At 37.5% G+C, this 21664-nt stretch overlaps 1 protein-coding gene and 1 pseudogene across 1 annotated transcript in view; one reads left to right on the top strand and one right to left on the bottom strand.

The window, feature by feature from the left end:
* Positions 1-21664, top strand: part of TESK2 (testis associated actin remodelling kinase 2) — a 156938-nt gene that overhangs the window by 59278 nt on the left and 75996 nt on the right. The window contains exon 3 of the mRNA XM_031969221.1: positions 7486-7607. Within this exon, the coding sequence (XP_031825081.1) occupies positions 7486-7607 (122 nt within the window). The remainder of the gene's footprint in view (positions 1-7485; positions 7608-21664) is intronic.
* LOC105750281 lies at positions 6628-7313 on the bottom strand (annotated as a pseudogene).

Genomic DNA, 21664 nt, shown 5'->3' on the forward strand with positions numbered 1-21664 from the left:
TGTTTGGTTCTCGCTATTGTTTATTAGTGTTCATGCTGCTTCTTTAGAAGACAGATAAGATGATCTGGTATTTCTACTTCTTTGAAGACTTTCCACATTTTATTATGATCCACACAGTGAAATCCTAAAATTTTTTAGGAATTTAAATAGCTCAGTTGGAATTCTATCATCTTCACTAGCTTTATTGTAAGCAAAGCTTCCTAAGGCTCACTTCACTTCATTCCCCAAGATATCTAGCTCTACATCAGTAACCCCACCATCATGGATATTTTTTGAATAGTTCTTCTGTAAATAGTTTTTCTGTACATTCTTGCCAGCCTTTTTCTTTTCTTAATCCTTTTTACTTCTGTTAAGTCCCTAATATTTTTCCGCATGAAAGTTCTCTTGAGATCTCTTGATTTTCTTTAGAGAGAAATCTTTTGTCTTTCCTATTCTATTGTTGACTTCTATTTTTTTGCATTGTTAATTTAAGAAAACTTTATCTCTTCTTGCTATTCTCTGGAATTCTGCATTCAGTTGGATATCTTTCCCTTTCTCCTTTCCTCTTTCCTTTTCCTTCTTTCCTCAGCTATTTGAAAACTTCATTAGACAGTCATTTTGCTTTCTTGCTCTTCTTCTTTGGAATATTTTTTGTTGCTGACTCCTGTACAATATTGTGTTCACATTCTTCTGGCATTCACTCTATCAGATTTTGATCTTTTCATTGCTTCCATTTCATATTCATAAAGATCACCTTTTGTTGGAATTCTCCAACAAAAGATAAGATTGCCTGTCTTGGACAAGCCTGAATAGTATTATTGAAGTTATGGGATTCACAGACTCCCTGTACTAGGCCACCAAAATGAAGGGGTATGTCGTGATACCTCAAAAGTATATTGGAATCACAGGACAAAGTCACAGTTTGTCTCAAAAGAATTTGTAGGCTTAGATCTCCTCCAAATCAAGAGACAAAGATTTTATTATGCTGTTAAGAGTGGGATAAATCCTTAAGAGGTTTTAGCAATTCGCAAAAGGTCCAATTTGCCATTAAAGAGAAAAGTCTCCATTAAGAGGAAAGACTCCAATAAGGTTTGACAAGTGGGATATTATGCCATTGACTTGGTAGACTGACCTAAAAAGATCAATCCTAAAAGGATAGCAAGGTAATTACAGTAAAGTATGTCTTTTATAAGGGAATTATAAGGGGTAGCTAGCTGGTACAGTAGATGGAACACTGGCTTTGAAATCAAATTTGGCTTTGGATATTTAACACTTACTAGCTGTGTGACCCTAGCCAAGTCACTTAACCCCAATTGCTTCACCCCCCACCCCCCTCCATTTAAATATATATATAAAAACAGTTGAGTTATGATGGTTTTGCCAATTCCACCAGTGATCTCTATGTGCAGTGGTGGTATATCATAGGTCCACTTGAACAAAAGGCCTAATCATTCAAAAAGGTACACTTTATGATCTCAGAGCTCCTCACTGTTTGCCTCAAGGAATAGATAGGTTTCTAGATTGTTTACAGTAATTCCAGCTTTCTCCATCTGTGCCCCATTTAACTACCTAACATCTTATCAGTATAGTTTAGTTTCCTTGATCTAGTCAAGTCCCTCCTCACAATAAGGCAGTGATCCCTGAGGGGCACTTCTCTCTATTTTAGTTCATTGATGTCTTCCTAATCTTTCTGAAATCATCCTCTTTATCATTTCTTACAGAATACTTTAAATACCTTGATTTGTTCAGCCATCCCATTTGATAGGCACCTCTTTCTAGTTCCTTGTCACTGCAAAAAGAGCTGTTATAAATATTTAAAATAAATAAATAAATAAATGCTATGAGTAAATCTTTGGGGTATATATTGGGTTCTTTTTAAAGGTTTTTTTTTTTTTCTTTTATGGTTTTTTTTTTTTTTTTTTTTTCCTGTAAAGGGATTTTGAGGATATGGGCTCTTGTGATTTATTGTCATATAGAAGAAAATTTTATAATTTCTATGACACTTTATAGTTACAAAGAGCTTTACATAGATTTCTCATTGTAACAAGCTAATCAATGACCTGCCATCATCTCCCCAGCTTTAAAATCAAGCTCATTGTCTTTTTCCTTAAATCTGGAGTTCTTTTCACCATTTGTGACATCAACATTCATCCAGCCTCCCATGTTTGTAGCCTTCTCTCTTTTTCACTTCCCATTGCCAACCTGTTAATAATTCCTGCTGATTTCCTAGTTAGATCTCTCAGAACTGTTTTATTCTCTATACTTTCCTTATCTATCTAGAGAAAACTTCTCATAAAGTCCAGACTTCCAGTCATCTCCATCCCATCCCTAATGTGTCCTTATCACTGTCTTGGCTTATTAGAATGGCTCCTAAATGACTCTCTTCCCATAGACCCACCCTTCAGATCATTGCCATATCATATTTCTCTCCCTTCCCTCCTCCCTCCCTGTCACCCTTCCTCCCTTTCTTCCCTCCCTTCTTTCCTTTTTTCCCTCCCTCCCTTCCTTCCTTCTCCCCTCCCTCCCTCTTACCCTCCCTTCCTCTTACCCTTCCTCCCTCTTTCCTTCCCTCCCTTCCTTCCTCCTTCCCTCCCTTCCTTCCTTCCTTTCTTCCTTCCTCCCTCCCTCCCTTCCTTCCTCCCTCCCTCCCTCCCTCCCTCCTCTCTCTCCCTTTCTTTCTTTTAGATTACATTTAATTATATGTCTTCCTCAGAAGTTTATCCCAAGAGGTAAAGTTTGTTGATTGTTTCACATTCAGTGCCCCCCTACAGCCTCAGTGCATAATAATGATGGTTAACATTTATATAACACTTTAATGTTGGGAAAATATTTTACCTGTATTATATCACAACAACCCTGAGACACAGGTGCCATTATTAACACCATTTTAAAGAAGAGGAAACTGAGGCTGGGAGTTGTTTCATGACTTTCCCAGATCTTACTATTACTACATGTCAGAGGTAGGATTCAGATGCAGCTCTTCCTGACCCCACCTCCACTGTTCTAGCCACTAAACCCCACTCTTTTCTAATTGCTTTATCCTCTTTTCTCAGCTGTACTTGTACATAGAGTTAAATCCTGCAAATCATTCGAGGGCAAGCAGCTCTAAAAACTCCCATTTGGAGTCAGGGGGGGATGGGAATATCAGAAATACTTTCATGAAGGTATTTCATATTCATGAAGGTAACATGAAGAGGTTTCTGGGTAGGCTGCCTTATTTCTCCCCTCCACCTTTGGGACTATTTGATAGTTTCCTATTTATCATAATTATTCTTAGTAACTAGGTGCTAAGGTCAGTTGTTTATTCACACTTGCTATTCATACAGCCTGATTACTGAGAGTGGGGGGGAGATAGAATAATGAGAACTTTTGTAGCAAGCATGCTTTTGGGAAAGAGTTCAAAGAGGCCTTGAAGCTACCCTCCTATCCCCAGATGCTCAAAGTATCATGTTAGAGCTGGAAGGAGACCCCCAGAGGGGGAAAAGACATGTCCTAGATCACTGAGAAAGGTGGATTAAAATGTTCCTGACATTGATCCTGGGCCAAGGCAGAGTCAAATGAAACCCAAATATCCGAGACTGAGCTGGAAGTGATCTGTTTTTAATTTGGGCTATCAATATTTTTTTTAAAAAGACACAACATTTGCATAACTTTGTGGCAGTATAACTGATTTCCTTTAAAGTCTTATGTATTTTATTTTATGCACTTAAAAACATTTTTCCAAGAAGGGTTCTGTAGGATTCATCAGATTGCCAAAAGGGGTCCATGATATAAAACCCTAACTTCAGAATTCATTCCTTAGAAAGGTTTTTTTTTTGTCTCACCACTTCATTTTTAATGATGTCTTCTGTTTTTATGTCACATGATTTCTGTCTACCCCTCTCCCACTAGTCACTTCTTATTTATTTACTTTGGCCAGGCAATTGGGGTTAAATGACTTCCCCAAGGTCACATAGTTTTTAAGTGTAAAATGCCTGAGGTCAGATTTGAACTCTGGTCCTCCTGGAATTTCAGGGCTGGTGCTCTATTCACTATGTCATCTTTCTGTCTCCAAGTCATTTCTTATCAACAACAATTTTTAAAAAGGAGTTTTGCAAAACTAATCAGTACATTAGCCGAGTCCTAATGAGTTGCACATACAGTGTTCTACAGCCACAGTGTCCTGACCTTCATCAAGAAGGGAGATACGTTTTTTTCAATTCTTCTCCATGGACAGATATGATCATTTCAATTATACAAAGTTCAGTTTTGTCCTTGCCTTTACAGTGTGATAGTGTAGATTGTTTACCTGGTTCTGTTTACTTTGCTCTGTGTCAGTTCATAAAAGTCTTCTGAGTCTTTGAATTCTTCATTGCCATTTCTTATAGCCTGTCAACCCTGAGAACAAATGAACAAAGATTCATATACATCGTGTAACCACTGTTAACTGTCAAAAAAAACCCCAAGAGCTCACAGAGCTTATCAAAACCACAGTTAACTCTAAAAATAAAACCAAACCAAACCAAACCAAAGAACTAACAGATCAAAAGCAAAAAGCTTTCTTTATTCCTTTGGAGGAGCAGAAACTAGATGCTTGTGCTGGGGCCCTCTCTGGTAGGAGATCCACCTTAAGGTGGACAAATCTCAGTATTTATATCAGTGGCTAAGTAATCAACTGTAGTCTTAGCAGTGAGGGGTAACTGCAACAATGAGACAAGTTTGATTCAAAGCAGGACTTCATGACAATAACATGGGTACTGCAGGTGCTGGTGTAAGCTCAGGGACCACCCAATGCTGGCACAAAAAAATTCTGGGATTTTGCTGTGGCTAAGATTATCACTAAGTTGAGCGTAGAGAATTGTTGTATTGCCAAGCTCAGGGCACAACTTACTTGCTGGGTCTTAGCTCTGGAAAACAGGGTGTCTCTTAGTAGTAAAAAAAAAAAAAAAAAAAAAAAAGAGGGATGCTCTTGTCATGGAGATGCTGACAAGCCCAGTAATAATATTCCATTATGTTCATGTACCAGAATATGTTGAGCCAGTTCCCATTTGTTGGGCATATACTTTATTTCAATTTGTCTGCTATTGTGAAAGCTCTATTATGAATATTTTGATATATATGCTTCTTGCCTTCATTAAAAAGAACGTTTTGAGATTTCTTATTTTGTTTTTTACTTCAAATGAACCATTCCAGCAATATATACCACATTCTATACCCATTGTTCCCCATCTGTCCAGCAAAAAGAGGGAGGGACGTTTCCTCATTTCTTCTATGTCCAAGTTTGATCATTGTAGTCCCCAGGGCTCCATTTGATTTTATTATTTTCTTAGTTTACATTGTTAGCATCATTGTGGATATTACTTTTTTCATTTTCCTCATTTTTCAGAAGAGGAAATTAGAGTTAGTAAGATACAGCTCTTCTGACTTCTAGTTCAGTCCTTTCAGCTAGCTTGTTGAAATTGGACTTTCTTCAGGGCCCCAAGGCTGCTAACCCTTCAGAGGGAGGCCAGTCTAGCCCTTCAGGGAGGTCTAAACAAACAGCTTTCTCCTTGACTTTCTATCTCTAGGACAACTCCCTGAAGAAGCGGCAGGCCATAAGGGCCTTGGCATTGGGAGACTAGGGCCCAGCTACCTTGCCCTGTTGGCAGTGCTCCCGTTCCTCATTACCACTTCCTTGGGCAGAACCTGCTGAGGTGTTAGAATGCTCACAGGCCTGCAACAGCCCTCTCCTCTCCAAAGCTCTAGATCCCCGTGGTGGCGGTCCCTTACTCAGTGGCCCCACTGTCTGTAGGTCCCCCCGGAGTCAGAGCCTACCTCAATCAGGTCATAGAATCCAGAAGGAAGCCTTCTTCCTCCTCCATGGGTGCCCATCTCCACTCTCCCCATTGCTTCCTTCTGCTTCTCTCTGGCCATCTTTTCAGAAGACTAATGAGGAGCAGCCCTTCCAGTCTGTGGTCCGTAGGCAAACTTGCTTCCTCAGGCAAAGCTGTTGCCTAGTTTGAGCTCTGCTTCAGCTGAATTGGATCCTCTCAGTTCTCTGGATACATCCCAGACTTTCTGTCTCAGTCTTTCATGTCTCCCCATGCCTTGAGGAATTGGGGGAAGAACCTTCCTCAACCTTGACATGGCACTTTATTCTGCATCTCTCTTGTGAATTTATCGTGTAAGATTGTGTTATTCTTATCTTTAAAATTTTTTGCTTTTACATGTCTTAAGCTCCAGAAGGGAAAGTAGGTCTTTCTTAACTTTGTGTCAGAATTAATGTTAAAAAAAATACACATTCACATGTGCACATGAGCACAACCACGTATACAGTGTGGAAGGGATTGCTATGTTAGGCCAAGCTTGACCACATGGCCTTGAGTCTAGTGTTTGTGCCTGCCTCAGCTCATCCAGTCAGTTAGGCCAAGGCTGGACCATGAGCCCCAGCCTTTCGGCTGCAGGGCTTTCTGGATGGGCTTCTTATGAGCAGAGGCTCAAGGCAGGATGAGGTTGACTTACAAGAGGGAAATAGACTTTGGATTTTGCTTAACATTAGAGTATAGAAAAGGTTTGTAACAATATTTTTCTGATATTTCAACAAAAAGCTAGAATATTTTTAGAAGAAAGAAAAATGTTTTGAATTTTTCCTTAGCATTTATGTTTTGAATATTTGTTAGTATTTATTTATTTTGACAAAAAGTATTTTTATTTTGACTTCTGAACAAGTATTGACTTCTCAGGACATGGCTATTTGCATCTTTTCGAACTTATTCATCAGCTTGTTTTTGCACTGTGTCTTTCTCAGAAACATAGATACCATCCAAAAATTTTCTGATATCCTTGTTTTTGACTATAGTGGCTTGCTGGATCAGGGCAACTGAGTTTGATACAAGTTTAATATTATTTCCTTCAAAAATTAACTGATTTTTGGGGGCTTGAAAAACAGCACAAACAACACCTGTTCTCATGCATATTCTTCGGATGTATTTTTCACTCAAGAAATTTCTGGTTTCAATAAGTGAGCCACTCTCTTAACTAACAACATTGATGGGGAAGCAAGCTTATGCAGACCTCCTCTTGTAATGAAAATCCATTTTCATTAGTTTCATTGAAACCCCTGCTCCCCAAAATGAAAAGCCTTTGATCTTGGTTTGTACATGGCTGCAGATTGTGTGCATGGTCACAAGTTCTTTACAATTTCCGCACCACTTGTCCACCCAGAGCCTTTTCTTTTTTCCAAGAAGATTGAGCTCCACATTGATATAGTGAAAATACCTGTGGAGGACTTTTCTGGGGGCCTTCACGATAATTGTCTGACCCTTAAGAGATATATCAGCATTCTCAGGGATGTTGACCTCCTGTTGGCTGAAGATTCATTCTGGAGGTGAATGAGCCAAAAAAAACTGTCAACATTTCTGATTACAAAAGCTTCCTGTGTTAAAAAAAAAAAAGTTTCTAGACAGATTTTTCAAATGCAGAGTTTGATCATTGTTCAGCTGTGATCTTTGATTTCCCCTTTTATGTTCTTGCTTCCCTGACCTGCAGGTGCGTCACAGAACGTCTGATCAAGTGATGGCTCTGAAGATGAACATGTTAAGCAGTAACCGGGCAAACATGCTGAAGGAAGTCCAACTAATGAACAGACTGTCTCATCCAAACATCCTGAGGTTAGTCATCTCCTTCCTTTCCCCCCCCCCAAAATCAGGTAGAGGAATATGAACTTTTCTTGCTGGACCCTAGAATCAATTTGAGATGGAGAACCTTTGGCCTTTGACCTTGCTTTGCCACCAGGCTTCCCTATTCACTTTGAGGTTTGGATCAGCCAACCTGATTTACTTAGCATACAGGATCTAGTTTCATTGTTCTTTTGATAATTAATTATTTTTAATGCTCTTGGGCTCCCCATTACTTTACTATCTCAACAGCATCCCATTACTAGAAAAATTCTCTTGGCTGAGACTTTATTCCTTATAGAATTTGCTTAATTGCTTTATGAGAAGCTTTAATTACATTTCCATAAAATTGAAAGTAGAATTACACCCCACTAGATTATCTTTAGTATGTAGGAGCCTCTGAAGGAAGAGACTTAATGAGATAACTAAGTGACCCAGTAGACAGAGCTCTTGGGGTTGGAGTTAGGAAGACCTGAGTTTAAATCTTGTCTCAGACATCAGTTTTGTGACCCTGAGCAAGTTATTTCACCTTGCTTAGTCTCAGTTTACCCAGCGTAAAGTGAAGATGATAATAGTACCATCTCCCAAGGTTTTTATGAAAATCAAATAAAATATCGTGCTGAGCACTTTATAACTTTTAAGGTATTATATACGTCCTATCTATTACTTTTAGGATTATTAATTGGACTTATTTAGCCTTATAGCTAATGAGGTACAGTTGCTATTACCTCTTCTCCCTGTCACCCTGACACTTCCTGCTCTTTTCAGTGTAAGAAAGAACATCACAAAATCACTGAATATCAGAATTGAAAGAAAGCAGGGAGCCCACTGAATCAAACTCATATCTATCAAGTAGCTACTTCTGTAGTATTCCCAACAAATGTACACAATTGTGGCTGATTATCCAGCCTTCTTGGAAGTCCTACAGTAAGGGGAAAACCATTATCTTCTATGACAATCCAGCTTTCTCATCATTATTAGGAACTTTTTCCTGACATCAGGGTTAGATATTCCTTTTGGAAGCTTCCACCCATTACTTCCTGGGCTATCTTCTGGGAACAAATAGACCATTTTGGGTCTGTCTTCCAGGACGTAATCTTTGACATAGCTGAAAACCTCCATCCTGTCTTGTCTTCTCATCTTTAGGCCAAAGTGCCCCAGTTTTTCCATTTGCTCCTTATGTCATGAATTCCAGGTGTTCCCAGATGCTTCCTCATCCTGTGACCCTCTTCTAGATGCTTTCCAGATGATCAGTGTCTTTCTTTAAAAATGGTCACCTTTCCACATGCAGCCTTTCATTGTGTTTGGAATTTACCTCCACTCCGAATTCACATGTAGTGTGCCAGAAAGCTCAGGTCTTTTTCAGACAAACTGAGTCTAAGAATCCAGGTGTGAGATTTGAAACTTAATAGGGATAAATATAATCTTACAGACTTGAATTACAGAATTGAATCTTTTAGCTTGTCAAGGTAATTTTGGATCCTGACCCTGTTTCCCAGGGTGTTAGCCCAGCTCTCCCTTCCAGGAGGGTGCTATCTGCAGTTTGGGTAAGAATTCTACCTGTGCCTTTATCTAAGTTCTTGGTAAAAATGTTATCATTTCTGGGCCCCTTACTGAAAACATGTGCCATGCTGACCTTGAATCATTTACTATTCTGTTGATCACTCCATTCATCTAGTTCTAAATCTGCCTGATGTTCCCTAGAGTGCTCTCCAAGTGTCCTCCATGATTATTATCTGGACCAGTTCTCACCATCTTTCACTCAGATAGGCTTTTTGTGAGGATGTATCTGCTGCATATGTGCCAGATCCCATGCAAGAACCTGCAGACCTGGGGACAAGATGAAATGGCCCCTGCTCTCAGGCAGTTTCCTTTCTCTTTGGGGGAGGGGGGTGGGAGAGGAGACAACATTTATAGCCCTGAGCCCTCTTTTTTTTTTTTTTTTTTTAAACTTTTTTGCTTCTGGTGTAGTATTCTTTGCTGTGAGACATTGAAACATAGCAAACATTGAGGTTGGTGGTAGGTAGACCATGAAGAGGATTGAACATTATATTTGGTGTCAGAAAAACCCAAGTCTGATTCCTGGCTTAGATACTGACCTGGTCACTTTACTTTTTAACTCCAGCCTTACTTTTCTTGACTGCAAAATGGGGGTAACAGTAGTCCCTCCATCTCAGGGCTATCAATGAAGATCCAAGCCTTCTCTTAGGTTTAGCTCCTATTATGGCCATGAGTGCTCTTGCCTCATTTCCTAAGTCTTGGGGTCTCTCTGACTCTCCTTCCTTTCCCCCTGGCCTCTGCCTCTCTTTTCCTGACTTGCCCCAGCATCCCAAGCAGAATAAGTGGCTTTGTGCCTCTTCAGACAGAGCTGCTGTTGTGGCAGCCCTGGTTAAGAGCAGGCAGCAGAGTGCATCTTGGTGAGTGGAAGAGTTTGAGGGTCTATGAGAACTACTGATGTGAGGAGGCACTGAATAAGTTAAAACAAGCACATAGTGGGCAGCTAGGTGGCGCAGTGGATAGAGCACCAGCTTTGAAGTCAGGAGAACTTGAGTTCAAATATGATCTCAGACACTTAACACTTCCTAGCTGTGTGACCCTGGGCAAGTCACTTAACCCTAATTGCCTCAGGGAAAAAGGAAAAAAAAACAAGCACATGGGAGGGCAGTGGAAGCTCTAGCCACTGGGGTGGGGGGACAAGGGGTAGTTAGGAAGAATGCCTTAAAGAAGGTGGTAACCCTGCCCAGGCCTTTTCAAAAGGCAAGCAGGACAGCCTTGCTTTGTTAAATGCTTTGCTCAAAGGTAGGTAAGTGATTTCTCTAGTACTCCCTTGATCTGGTAACCCTGTCAGAAATGAGATGAGATCTTAGATGAAATGAAAGCATTTAGGAAAAGCTGGAAATGCAGTGCGATCATAAATGATATTAGCACCAAAATGCCAAGGGAGTTATTTTTCATCACTGGACACATTGTTTTCAGCGATACCCAGATTTTGATTCATCCCCATCTGCCAATTTTGGGCAACCTAGGAGTCGCGTGGTGAATCTGGCCAGTTCATCTGGCCTTTCTCTTTCCATCTTTAGGATACTAGAGGATCCTGCTGGCCGCCTACCAGTCTGTTATCCCTCAGGATGACCTGGGACCAGCCTATCTTCTTTTTCACTGAGACATCCTTTTCATCTGGTTCTTTTTCCTTATTCTCTGTTTACCATATGTTGCCGCTTACATCCACTATGCTCCTTTCCATTGCCCTTTGCATGATCTTCACTTTCCTTCTCATTACTATTATTCTTATTTTCTTTACCTGACCTCAGAATAGAAAGAGCAGCTGACTTAAGTCTGGTTATGTTTGGGGTTATTGGTTCTCAGAAATTGGACCCTGATGTCCCTTTGGGATATTTTGATCTTTAACAGTCTTTTTTTATAATCTAGTAGAATGGAATGAAGCCAGTGAGTTTTTTGGTTATTTTCGTGGAATCATTTGAAATTCAGAGGTCACAGCCACTATTGAATTTGGTCAATAAATATATTGGACTGAGCATTATGCTAGGTGATGACAGGGATATAAAGAGATATATGAATAAATCAATTCAGTAATAATTTCCCTTTTCTGTGTCTTCCCCTCCAAAAGGTTACTAGCATTCTGTCAGACATTGGGGATGTTAATGTTGGCCTTATGTTGATCACAGTTTATCAAGGTTTGTGTGTGTATGTGTGTGTGTGAGGGAGAGAAGGAGGGAGGGGAAGAGAGAGAGGAGAGAGGGAGGGAGGAAGGGAGGGAGGGAGGGAGGGAGGGAGGGAGGGAGAGAGAGAGAGAGAGAGAGAGAGAGAGAGAGAGAGAGAAACCGACCGCGAGCGCATGTCCCGATCTGTGATTTCATCAGTGTGGGATATTCCTGGCATCAGTGCATATTGGCACCGTTCTGTAACTTAAGGTTTTAAACTCTTAAGACCCCCAGGCAGCTAACTAAGTGGGTCATCTAGTTAGCATGAAGAAAGGCAGGAAAGATGGAGTAGAAAAGCATTTATTTATGTTTACTTTGTCAGATACTATGCTTGGCTCTAAGACAGACCTTGACCTTAAGAACCTCATACTCTATTAAGGAGAGACAATCCATGTGGGACGTTTCAGTAGCAAGTCACATGGAGAAGTCCCATGGTCCTCAGAGTTGTAGCATGTAGTAATTAATCATCATGAATAAAACTCTATTAGTTCCTGACATTACACCATTGAACATTGCCAAGGACTTTGGCAGTGAGAACTTTATTTTCTGGTCCTTGGAAACTGTGGCTGCTCAAGGGTCGGGGGCTCTAGCTCTTGCAGGAGCTGTCGCTAGGCCCCTTTGCTACCCAGGTTGCATCCTAGATGCAGAGCCAGGGCCTGGGGCCTGGTGGTGTTGGGGAAGGCAGGTCCAGGTTGCTCCCTGGAATAAGACTTTGGGGTTGGAATCAATGTGTTAGAAGAAGGCCTTGGACCCAAGTCTTTTTGATTTCAAGGCTGGCCCTGTCTCTGAGGTTGGTGGCTAGGCATCACAGGGGATAGAGAACTAGATGTGGGGTAAAGAAGTCATGAGTTCCACTGTTTGACAAAAACTGCTGGGAAAATTAGAAACTAGTATGGCAGAAATCAGGCATTAACTCACACCCAACACCCTATACTAAGATAAGGTCGAAATGGATTCATGATTTAGTCATAAAGAGCGATATTATAAGCAAACTAGGAGGACAAAGAATAGTTTACCTCTCAGACCTGTGGAGAAGGCAGGAATTTTTGGCCAAAGGAGAGTTGGAATATATTATGGAATATAAAGTGGGTAACTTTTATTTTATTAAGTTAAAAAATTTTTGTACAAACAAAACCATTGTAGACAAAATTAGAAGGGAAGCAACAAACTGGAAAAAAAGATTTACATTTAAGGCTTCTGATAAAGGCCTCATTTCTAAAATATAGATGAATTGACTCAAATTTATAAGAATTCAAGCCATTCTCCAATTGATAAATGGTCAAAGGATATGAACAGACAATTTTCAGGTGAAGAAATTGAAACCATTTCTAGTTATATGAAAAAGTGCTCTGAATCTCTATTGATCTGAGAAATGCACATTAAGATAACCCTAAAGTACCACTACATACCTCTCAGATTAGCCAAGGTAACAGGAAAAGATAATGACAAATGTTGGAAAGGATATGGGAAAACTGGGACACTGATACATTGTTGGTAGAGTTCTGAACTGAGTTCAGCCATTCTGGAAAGCAATTTGAAACTATGCCTAAGGGGCTATCTAACTGTGTGTGCCTTTTGACCCAGCAGGAATCATAAAGGAGCGAAAGGGACCCACATATGCAAAAATGTTTGTGGCAGTCCTTTTTGTAGTGACAGGAAACTGAGTGAATGCCCATCAGTGGAAGAAATGGCTGAATAAGTTATGGGATATGAATGTGATGGAATGTTATTGTTCTGTAAGAAATGACCAGCAGAATGATTTCAGAGAAGCCTGGAGAGACTTATATAAACTGATGCTGAGTGAAGTGAACAGAACCATTGTACACAGCACCAGCAAGATTATGTGGTGAACAATTCTGGTGGGCGTACTTCTTTTCAACAATGAGGTGCTTCAGGCCAGTTGCAATAGACTTGTGATGGAGAAAGAAAGGAGAACCCAGAGGGAGGGTGGGAACTGAAGGTGGATCACAAAATAGTATTTTCATTTTTTTGTTGTTTGCTTGCATTTTGTTTTCTTTATCATTTTTTTCCTTTTGATCTGATTTTTCTGGTGCAGCGTGATAATTGTGGAAATATGTATAGAATTGCACATGTTTAATATATATTGGATCACTTGACATCTAGGGGAGGGTGTGGAGGGAAGGGAGGAAAAAAATCAGAATACAAAGTTTATAAGGGTGAATGTTTTTTAAAAAAATTTTAGTTTATTTTTATTAGTTTTTTATTTACAAAACATATGCATGGGTAATTTTTCAACACTGATCCTTGCAAAATCTTCTGCTCCAAATTTTCCCTTCCTTTCCCCACCCTCTCCCCTAGATAGCAGGTAGTCCAATACATGTTAAATATGTTAAATCCAATATATGTATACATATTTATACAGTCATCTTGCTGAAGAAGAAAAATAAGACCTAGAAAGAAAAAAAACCTGAGAAGGAAAACAAAATGCAAACAAACATCAACTGAAAGCCTAAAAATGCACACTCAGTTCCCATAGTTCTCTCTCTTCTTCATCACTGAACAATTGGAACTGGTTTGAATCATCTCATTGTTGAAAAGAGCCATGTCCATCAGAATTAATAATTGTATAGTCTTGTTGCCGTGTATAATGATCTCCTGGTTCTGCTCATTTCACTTAGCATCAGTTCATGGAAGTCTGAGGAAATAAACTTTTAATTCAGTGGGTGGGTGGACTACAGAGATTAGAGAACCAGGAAGGGGTGGGGAGAGAGGAGGTGTGAATTCCTGAAATAGGAACTATTTGTGAGGTAGGAAAGCACTAGACCAGTGTGATGAAGAAGCTGTTCCTCTCCAAATGGAGACTTGTTTAGTTGAACCAGTGTAAACAACACTGACACCAAATATATCATGAAATTAAGAAGTACCAAGTCCTTTAACAGTGAAAAAGCATGAAAAATTGCTTTCATTTAGAGGAGTCATGGGGAATCTGGGCAGGCAGTAGAGTCATCTCTGAGCCTGCCTAATTGTGGAGTTCCTGGGCATGTTATCTTGACTTTTCTGTGCCTCAATTTCCTTACCAATAAAATAGGGTTAATCTTACTTAGCATGAGTTGTTCTAAGGATCAAATGAAGAAATATATGTAAAGCACATTGTTTTAAAATTTTTATTTTATTATGAATTTAACAAACACCAAATACACAATCTCTATTATATAAAGCTTTCTTTTCCATTTAAATATATAATAAATTCAGCATGTAACTTTCTTTATTTTTAATTTTTAAAACTTTTTATTTTCAGAACATATGCATGGATAATTTGACATTGACCTTGCATAGACGTGTTTCAAATTTTCTTCTTTTTCTCCCCACCCTCTCCCCTAGATGGCAAGCAATATGTTAAAAATGTGTTAAACTTGTTAAAATATGTTAAATCCAATATATAAACATTTATACAATTCTTTTGCTGCACAAGAAAAATCAGATAAAAAAAAAAGCAAATGAATAAGAAAACAAAATGCAAGCAAACAACAACAAAAAGAGTGAGAATGTCATGTTGTGATCCACACTCTGTTCTCACAGTCCTCTCTCTGGGTGCAGATGGCTCTCTTCATTACAATATCATTGGAACTGGCATCAATCATTTCATTGTTGGAAAAAGTCATGTTCATCAGAATTGATCGTCCTATAATATTGATGTTGTTGTGTACAATGATCTCCTGGTTCTGCTCATTTCACTTGGCATCAGTTCATGTAAGTCTCTTCAGGCCTCTCTGAAATCATCCTCCTGATCATTTCTTATAGAAAAATAATATTCCATAACATTCATATACCATAACTTATTCAACCATTTCCCATCAGTTGGGATTTCCACTCAGTTTCCTGTTTCTTGCTACTGCCACAAACATTTTTGCACACAACATATAACTTTCAAAGCTATCCTGCTTGTCTGTTTCTCTTTCTGATCTTTCTTTGGTTCTCTTCTGTGCATTTCTCTGATTTAAAAAATGTTTTGATGATTTTTATATTCTTCCTTTCTTTTAACAATCATTATCCTATTACTGTTTTCTCCTAGTATCCCTCTCCAGCAAAGGAGACTGAACAAGCAAGGTTAGACAGATAGGAGAACCAAGGAAAAAACCTATAGAGAAGGGAATATCAAGAAGAGGGTAATCAGTAGTGTCATAGACATAGACAGTTATAGACTATCAAGAAGTCAAGAAAGACAACCATTGGATTTGACTGTTGAAATCATTGGTAATGTTTTTTTCACTTAATGGTATTTTTTTTCCATGTAAATATAGTTTTCAACATTCATTTTTTCTTTTCTTTTTTTAATGACTTTTTATTTCCAAAATATATGTTAAGATAGTTTTCAGCATTCAACCTTGCAAAACCTTGTGTTCCAAATTTTTCTCCCTCCTTTCTTCCCATCCCTCCTCCCCTAGACAGCAAGTAATCCAATATATAGCATTCATTTTTGTAAGAATTTATGTTCAGGGGTAGCTAGGTGGCGCAGTGGTTAGAGCACCAACCCTTAAGTCATGAGAACCTGAGTTCAAATCTGGTCTTACACACTAAATACTTCCTAGCTGTGTGATCCTGGGCAAGTCACTTAACCCCAATTCCCTCCTCAACAACAACAAAAAGACTTTGTGTTTCAATTTTTTCTCCCTTCCTCACCTCCCCCTTCCCAAAATAACAAGTAATTTGGTATAGGCTAAATATGTGCAGTTCTTTTAAACACATTTCCATATTTGCCATTTTACGCCAAAAAAAAAAAAATCAAACCAAAAGGGAAAAAAATCATGAGAAAGAAAGAAAGAAGCAAGCAAACAAAAAAGGTGAAAATACTATGCCTTTGATCCATATTTAGTTTCCATGGTTCTCTCTCTGGATGCAGACAGATGGCATTTTCCATTCCAAGTCTACTGGAATTGACTTGAATCAATGCATTGTTGAGAAGAAACAAGTCTATCATAGCTATCATCACATACAATCGTTTTATTTATTTATTTTTGAGATGATGTTTTATTTTTTCAAATACATGCAAAGATAGTTTTCAACATTTTACCTTTGCAAAACCTTACAAAATTTTCTCCCTCTTCCCCCTCTTGACAGTAAGCAATCCTAGACAGGTTAAACGTACAATTCTTCTAAATATATTTCTATATTCGTCATGTTGTGCAAGAAAAATCACATAAAAAGGGGGGGGGGGAACCAAGGAAAAAAAACAAGCTAATAAGCAATAGCAAAAACACAAAAGGTGAAAATACTATACTTTGACTCACATTCAATCTCTATAGTTCTCTCTCTGGACATGGATGACATTTTCCATTACCTCATTGTTGAAAAGCACCAAGCCCATCATAATCTTGTTACTGTGTATAATGTTTTCTTGGTTCTGCTCTCTTCACTTAGCATCAGTTCATGTAAGTCTTTCTAGGCTTTTCTGAAATCAACCGACTCATTATTTTTATAACAAAATAATATTACGTTCCATCCATTTTATAATATTCTATATGATTTATATACTGTAACTTATTTAGTCATTCTCCAATTGATGGGCATCCACTCAATTTCCAGTTCTTTGTCACTACAAAGAGGGCTGCTACAAACATTTTTGCACATGTGGATCCCTTTCTCTTTTTTAAGATATCCTTGGGGAAAAAAAAAATAAGATCTCTTTGGAATATAAACCCACTTGAGACACTGCTGAATCAGAGGGTATGTACAGTTTGATAGTCCTTTGGGCATAGTTCTAAATTGCTCTCCGGAATGGTTGAATCTCACTAGTAACTTTGAAGAAAGCAGTTTTGGTGGAATATTGAGGTCAGTACGTAGATTATAGAGAATTAATAAATGAGTAGTAACAGGAGAAGTGGAAACAACTTTTGTAATGGCTTCTTTACGTCCTTCTGAATTGGATAAAGGAAGGTAGTTGAACATGCACACACACAGGCTGACACACGTTTACATAAGGAGTTTGGTATAGAAATACATGGGAAACTAGGAAAAGGGGAGGGTAAATTTGGTGAGAAATTAGTTATAAGCAAGAAAAGCTACAAATGCCAAAGTTTGGATTGTGAAGGAGAGATTAAAAGGAAAGAAAGAAAAATAAGAACCTATGTTTAGAGGTGAGGAAGGAGAAGAGAACAGTAGAAGCATCATTTTAATGTTGATCTTTAGTATTAAAAACAACCTTTTTAATTATTCGTGCATATGTTTTAAAAATAAAAAGCTTTAATTAAAAACAAATAAGGTGGAGAAGAAAAAACAAAAGAACAATCCTCTTACAACTGAGTTACCATTTCACATTTCTTAGATTGGCTAAAATGACAGAAAAAGATAATGATAAATTTTGGAGGAGACATGAGAAAACTGAGACATTGATGTGTTGGTAGAGTTGTGAACCGGTTGATCTAACCATTCTGGAGGGCAATTTGGAACTATGCTCAATTTTTATTATTTTTAAAACATGATAGTTGGGGATCTCGATGTAATATTAACTAGCAAAAAAAAATGAGAAACAAAGTTAACAATCTAAATAGAATTTTAGAAAAGTTAGATATAATAGATTTCTGGTGGTTATTGAATGAAATGGAAAGCATACACACTCGTCTACCCATGCACATACAGACACAGATATATATATTAGTGTCTACATTTTTTCTCACCTGTGCATAGCACCATTACAAAGATTGGTCATGCATATTATTATGTATTATTTTTACCTCTTGTTTTTTGCCAGCCTTCATTGGGGACCAGTAAGAGCAATTCTGAACTAATTGACATAGTTCTGAACTTACTGGGCTGCAGGACAGGTTGGGATTTGGGCACCAGAGACCCTGTGTGGAGGTGGCATATATCCTGGGGCTTAGTCTTAATGGACCTGGCGAGAGTCTTGTTGGTAGAAATGCAATGCAAAGGATAGGAACAACAGTAGCAGCTGCTGTTATGGCTGGCTAAGAGTTTCTGTTGTTCTTCCCTCGATGAAGAGCTGGAAGGGACTTTAGAAACCATGAAGAATAACCTCTTTATTTTATGGATAAGGCCATTTAAACATAGAGGTTCAGTGATGTGCCCAGAGTCACACAAATGAAGAGGATACACTCTCTTGGCTTCTTGACTTGAAACCTAATGCCCTGTTATCCTACTTGCCTTTTTAAAAATAAGATTATTAAATCTTTAAAAATGAAAATGAAAAAATAGAGCAGTTTACTCCAAGCAGCTCAGCCATGCTGAGAGTAAGAGGCAGAGAACCTGAGTGATTCTGCTGGTCTCTTCACATGTTCAGAGAAACTGAGATCGCATGAGAGTCCTTGGACAAGTGTGATTTTCCCGGACAGTCATGGCCATTGTGGGGGTAAAGCTGGACAAGCAAGTTGATATAATCAGATTGTATTTGAGTATATGAAACTTCATTTATTATTTCTTTCTTACCCCACCAACCTTCTCAGCATCTCCTCCCATTTCTTTTTCCTTGCCCAAGCCTCTTCCATATTCCCTAGCTTTGACTCAACTCTGTCTTTTGTCCTAATGCTTCTAGACCTGTGCTATGGAGGCAAAATCATGAAGTGAAAAGAATTCCTGAGGACATTTGGAATGATTCATTTCATTACTTTTCTGTTTTCTTCCTTTGTTTTACACTCTAGAGACACGCTGCTATTGTTAAATCATACTTATTACAACTTAGATATTTATTTGCTCTATAATATTGAATCTACTAATATTCACATTGAGATTTTTTTGATTACTCCAGAAAAAGCTTCCTTTGAAGTGCCAGGCCTTGCTACAGTCTATTAATTATTATCCAAAATTATTTTTTAAATTATGAACATAATTATCATTAATAAACAAATATTTTCATATACAGGAAACAAAAAAAGAATTTTTTATTAAATGTGAATTTACTATGTGTATCTAAGATATTTTTAAAGTATACATAAAATTTAATGTGGCAGTAACCCTTCTGAACTTTCTTCTGTTCTCTTGTGTATTTTTACAATATTTCCTTAGTACATTTTTTTTATTTGAATCTCTTATCCCTAACCTTTATTCTTTACCCCAATAAAAGCCATTCTTTGTAACAAGTAAAAACAAATTTATGTTGTATTGTTTGTATTTCAAAATGTGTTTCATTCTCTATAGTCTTTTCCTCTAAGAAGTAAGAAACAGTGTTCATCATTTGTCTTCTGTAGTCATGAATAGTCACTGGATTGATCAGAGTTCTCATTTCTTTTAGACTTATTGTCCTTTACAGGGTTGTAGTTTGATGTATTACATTTTTTTATCTGGTTCTATTCATTTCACTCTATGTCAGTTTATACAAATTTCCCCAGATTTTTTTTTTTTTTTTTGTCGTCATTTTTGGTGGGGCAAAAATATCAGATTATATTCATATGCCATGGTTTTTTCAAAAATTAATGACCAATTAATGATCACTCACTCCTGGTCTATTGCTATTCTTGGCTCTAAGAAAAGTACTGCTATAAATATTTTTATACATATAGGTCCTTTTCCTCTGTGTTTGTTCTCTTTGGTGGTTAAGCCAATAGTATGAATGATTTTTCATTTTGCCCCCTTTTTTCTTTATTTATTAAAATTAAATACAAAATAAGAAAAAAACAAAGTACTATAAGAAATACAGAAAAAGGAAAAATTTAAAACAAAATATAACATTGCCATGTACCCAACAGAACATTGAGAATTCAAAATTTGTAACTATAAATGTCCATTTCAAGAAACCACATATAATACTAGTAGACATTATATTCATGATTGTCCTTTTTTTTTTTTTTTTCTTCCTTATAGGTCATTCTTTTGTTCTCTACTGTGCACTTTTTACTTTATTCTTTTTTTCCCCTTTCATTTCCTCTTATCTCCTTCAAGCAGACTGCAGTTAAACACAGATATATATTTCTCTCTCTCTCTATATATATATACATATATATATTTCTACATACACACTTGCATACATAAATTTATATACACAGACCCCAACATGCGTATACATATACACATATGCATATGGTTTTTACACATATGTATGCATCTAAAACAATATTAATATGGCTGACATAGAAAGTAGATTTCTCTCTTGAATTGAATTTTTAAGTTTGACTTTGAGATCATTAATTACTAGCTCTACTGTTTTTCTATTAAATTCTGTTTCTGATCCTTATTATTGTGTTTGTGCATATCTCTTATTTACTATCCCTGCTTTTTAGTTCTACTCCTTAACTTGCCTTGGTATTATTTAACCTCTGGCATCCATGATTCCTTCCTTATCTTCTCCATTGTTTCTCTCCCATTTGTCCCATTTCCATTAATCTACATACCTTATCCCATTCTCCTTAATCTATGTACTCTTCTATAGCTCATCTTATCCTTTTCTTTTCCCCCCTTATTACTGATTTTGTATGGAACTATGTCCCCATGTGGTACGTACACATACACACACACACATACGCGGGTGCGATCTCATGTCTTTATGTATATGTATCGTTCCTCTTTAGCTATTTGCAATATAAGTAGATTTTCAGAACTATCAACTCCTCCCCTGTCTAATGCTTTTCTCTTAGTTCTTCCTCTGAACCTCATTTGTATAGCATAATTATTATTTTTATCTTTTCCTAGACAGTTTTATTTTTAGAGTCAGATCTTTCTCAGGTCTGCCCCAATCTTTTGAACTATCTAATTACCGATGTCAATCTTAGATATGGTTTGCATTTCCTCATATAAAATATAAACAATTTTACTTTGTGGAGTCTTTGAGCTCTTTTATGTTAAATTTTCTATTGAGTTCAGTTTAGGTGAGACAAAATCCTGAAAATCTGAGTTTATTGAACATCTATTTTTCATTCAATATTATGCTTTCAGGTAGGCCAATTTTTCTTATGTTTTCTATTCTTTGATCTATTCTCCAGATTTGTTGTTTTATCTTTTAAGATATTTCACATTCTCTTCTATTTTTTCATTCTTTGTATTTTGTTTTGTTATTTCTTGGTCTCTTATAGCTTCACTGACTTCTCTTTGCCTATTCTAATTTTCAAATAATTATTTTCTTCTTTAAGACTTTGGATCTCTTTTTCTATTGGTTGCCTTTCTTTTCATGATCTTCTTGTTTTTCTGGGATGATTTTTTTGTTTGTTTAGGTTTTCCCTCAGTATCTCTCATTTGATTTTTAAAGTCTTTTTTGAGTTCTTTTATAAATTCTTTCTGGGCAAATCCCATTTAATATTACTAATGGGGTTAGGGGGCAGTGCAGAGAATTGAAGTGTGGGAATCCCCTTCTGTTTGGCGCAGGTCCTTCATGAAAGAATTCACAAAGAACCCAAAAAGTTTTAAGTGGCAAAAAGGGAAGTTTAT

This window comes from Sarcophilus harrisii, chromosome 4, assembly GCF_902635505.1.
Source record: "Sarcophilus harrisii chromosome 4, mSarHar1.11, whole genome shotgun sequence".
In the NCBI taxonomy this organism is placed as follows: domain Eukaryota; kingdom Metazoa; phylum Chordata; class Mammalia; order Dasyuromorphia; family Dasyuridae; genus Sarcophilus; species Sarcophilus harrisii.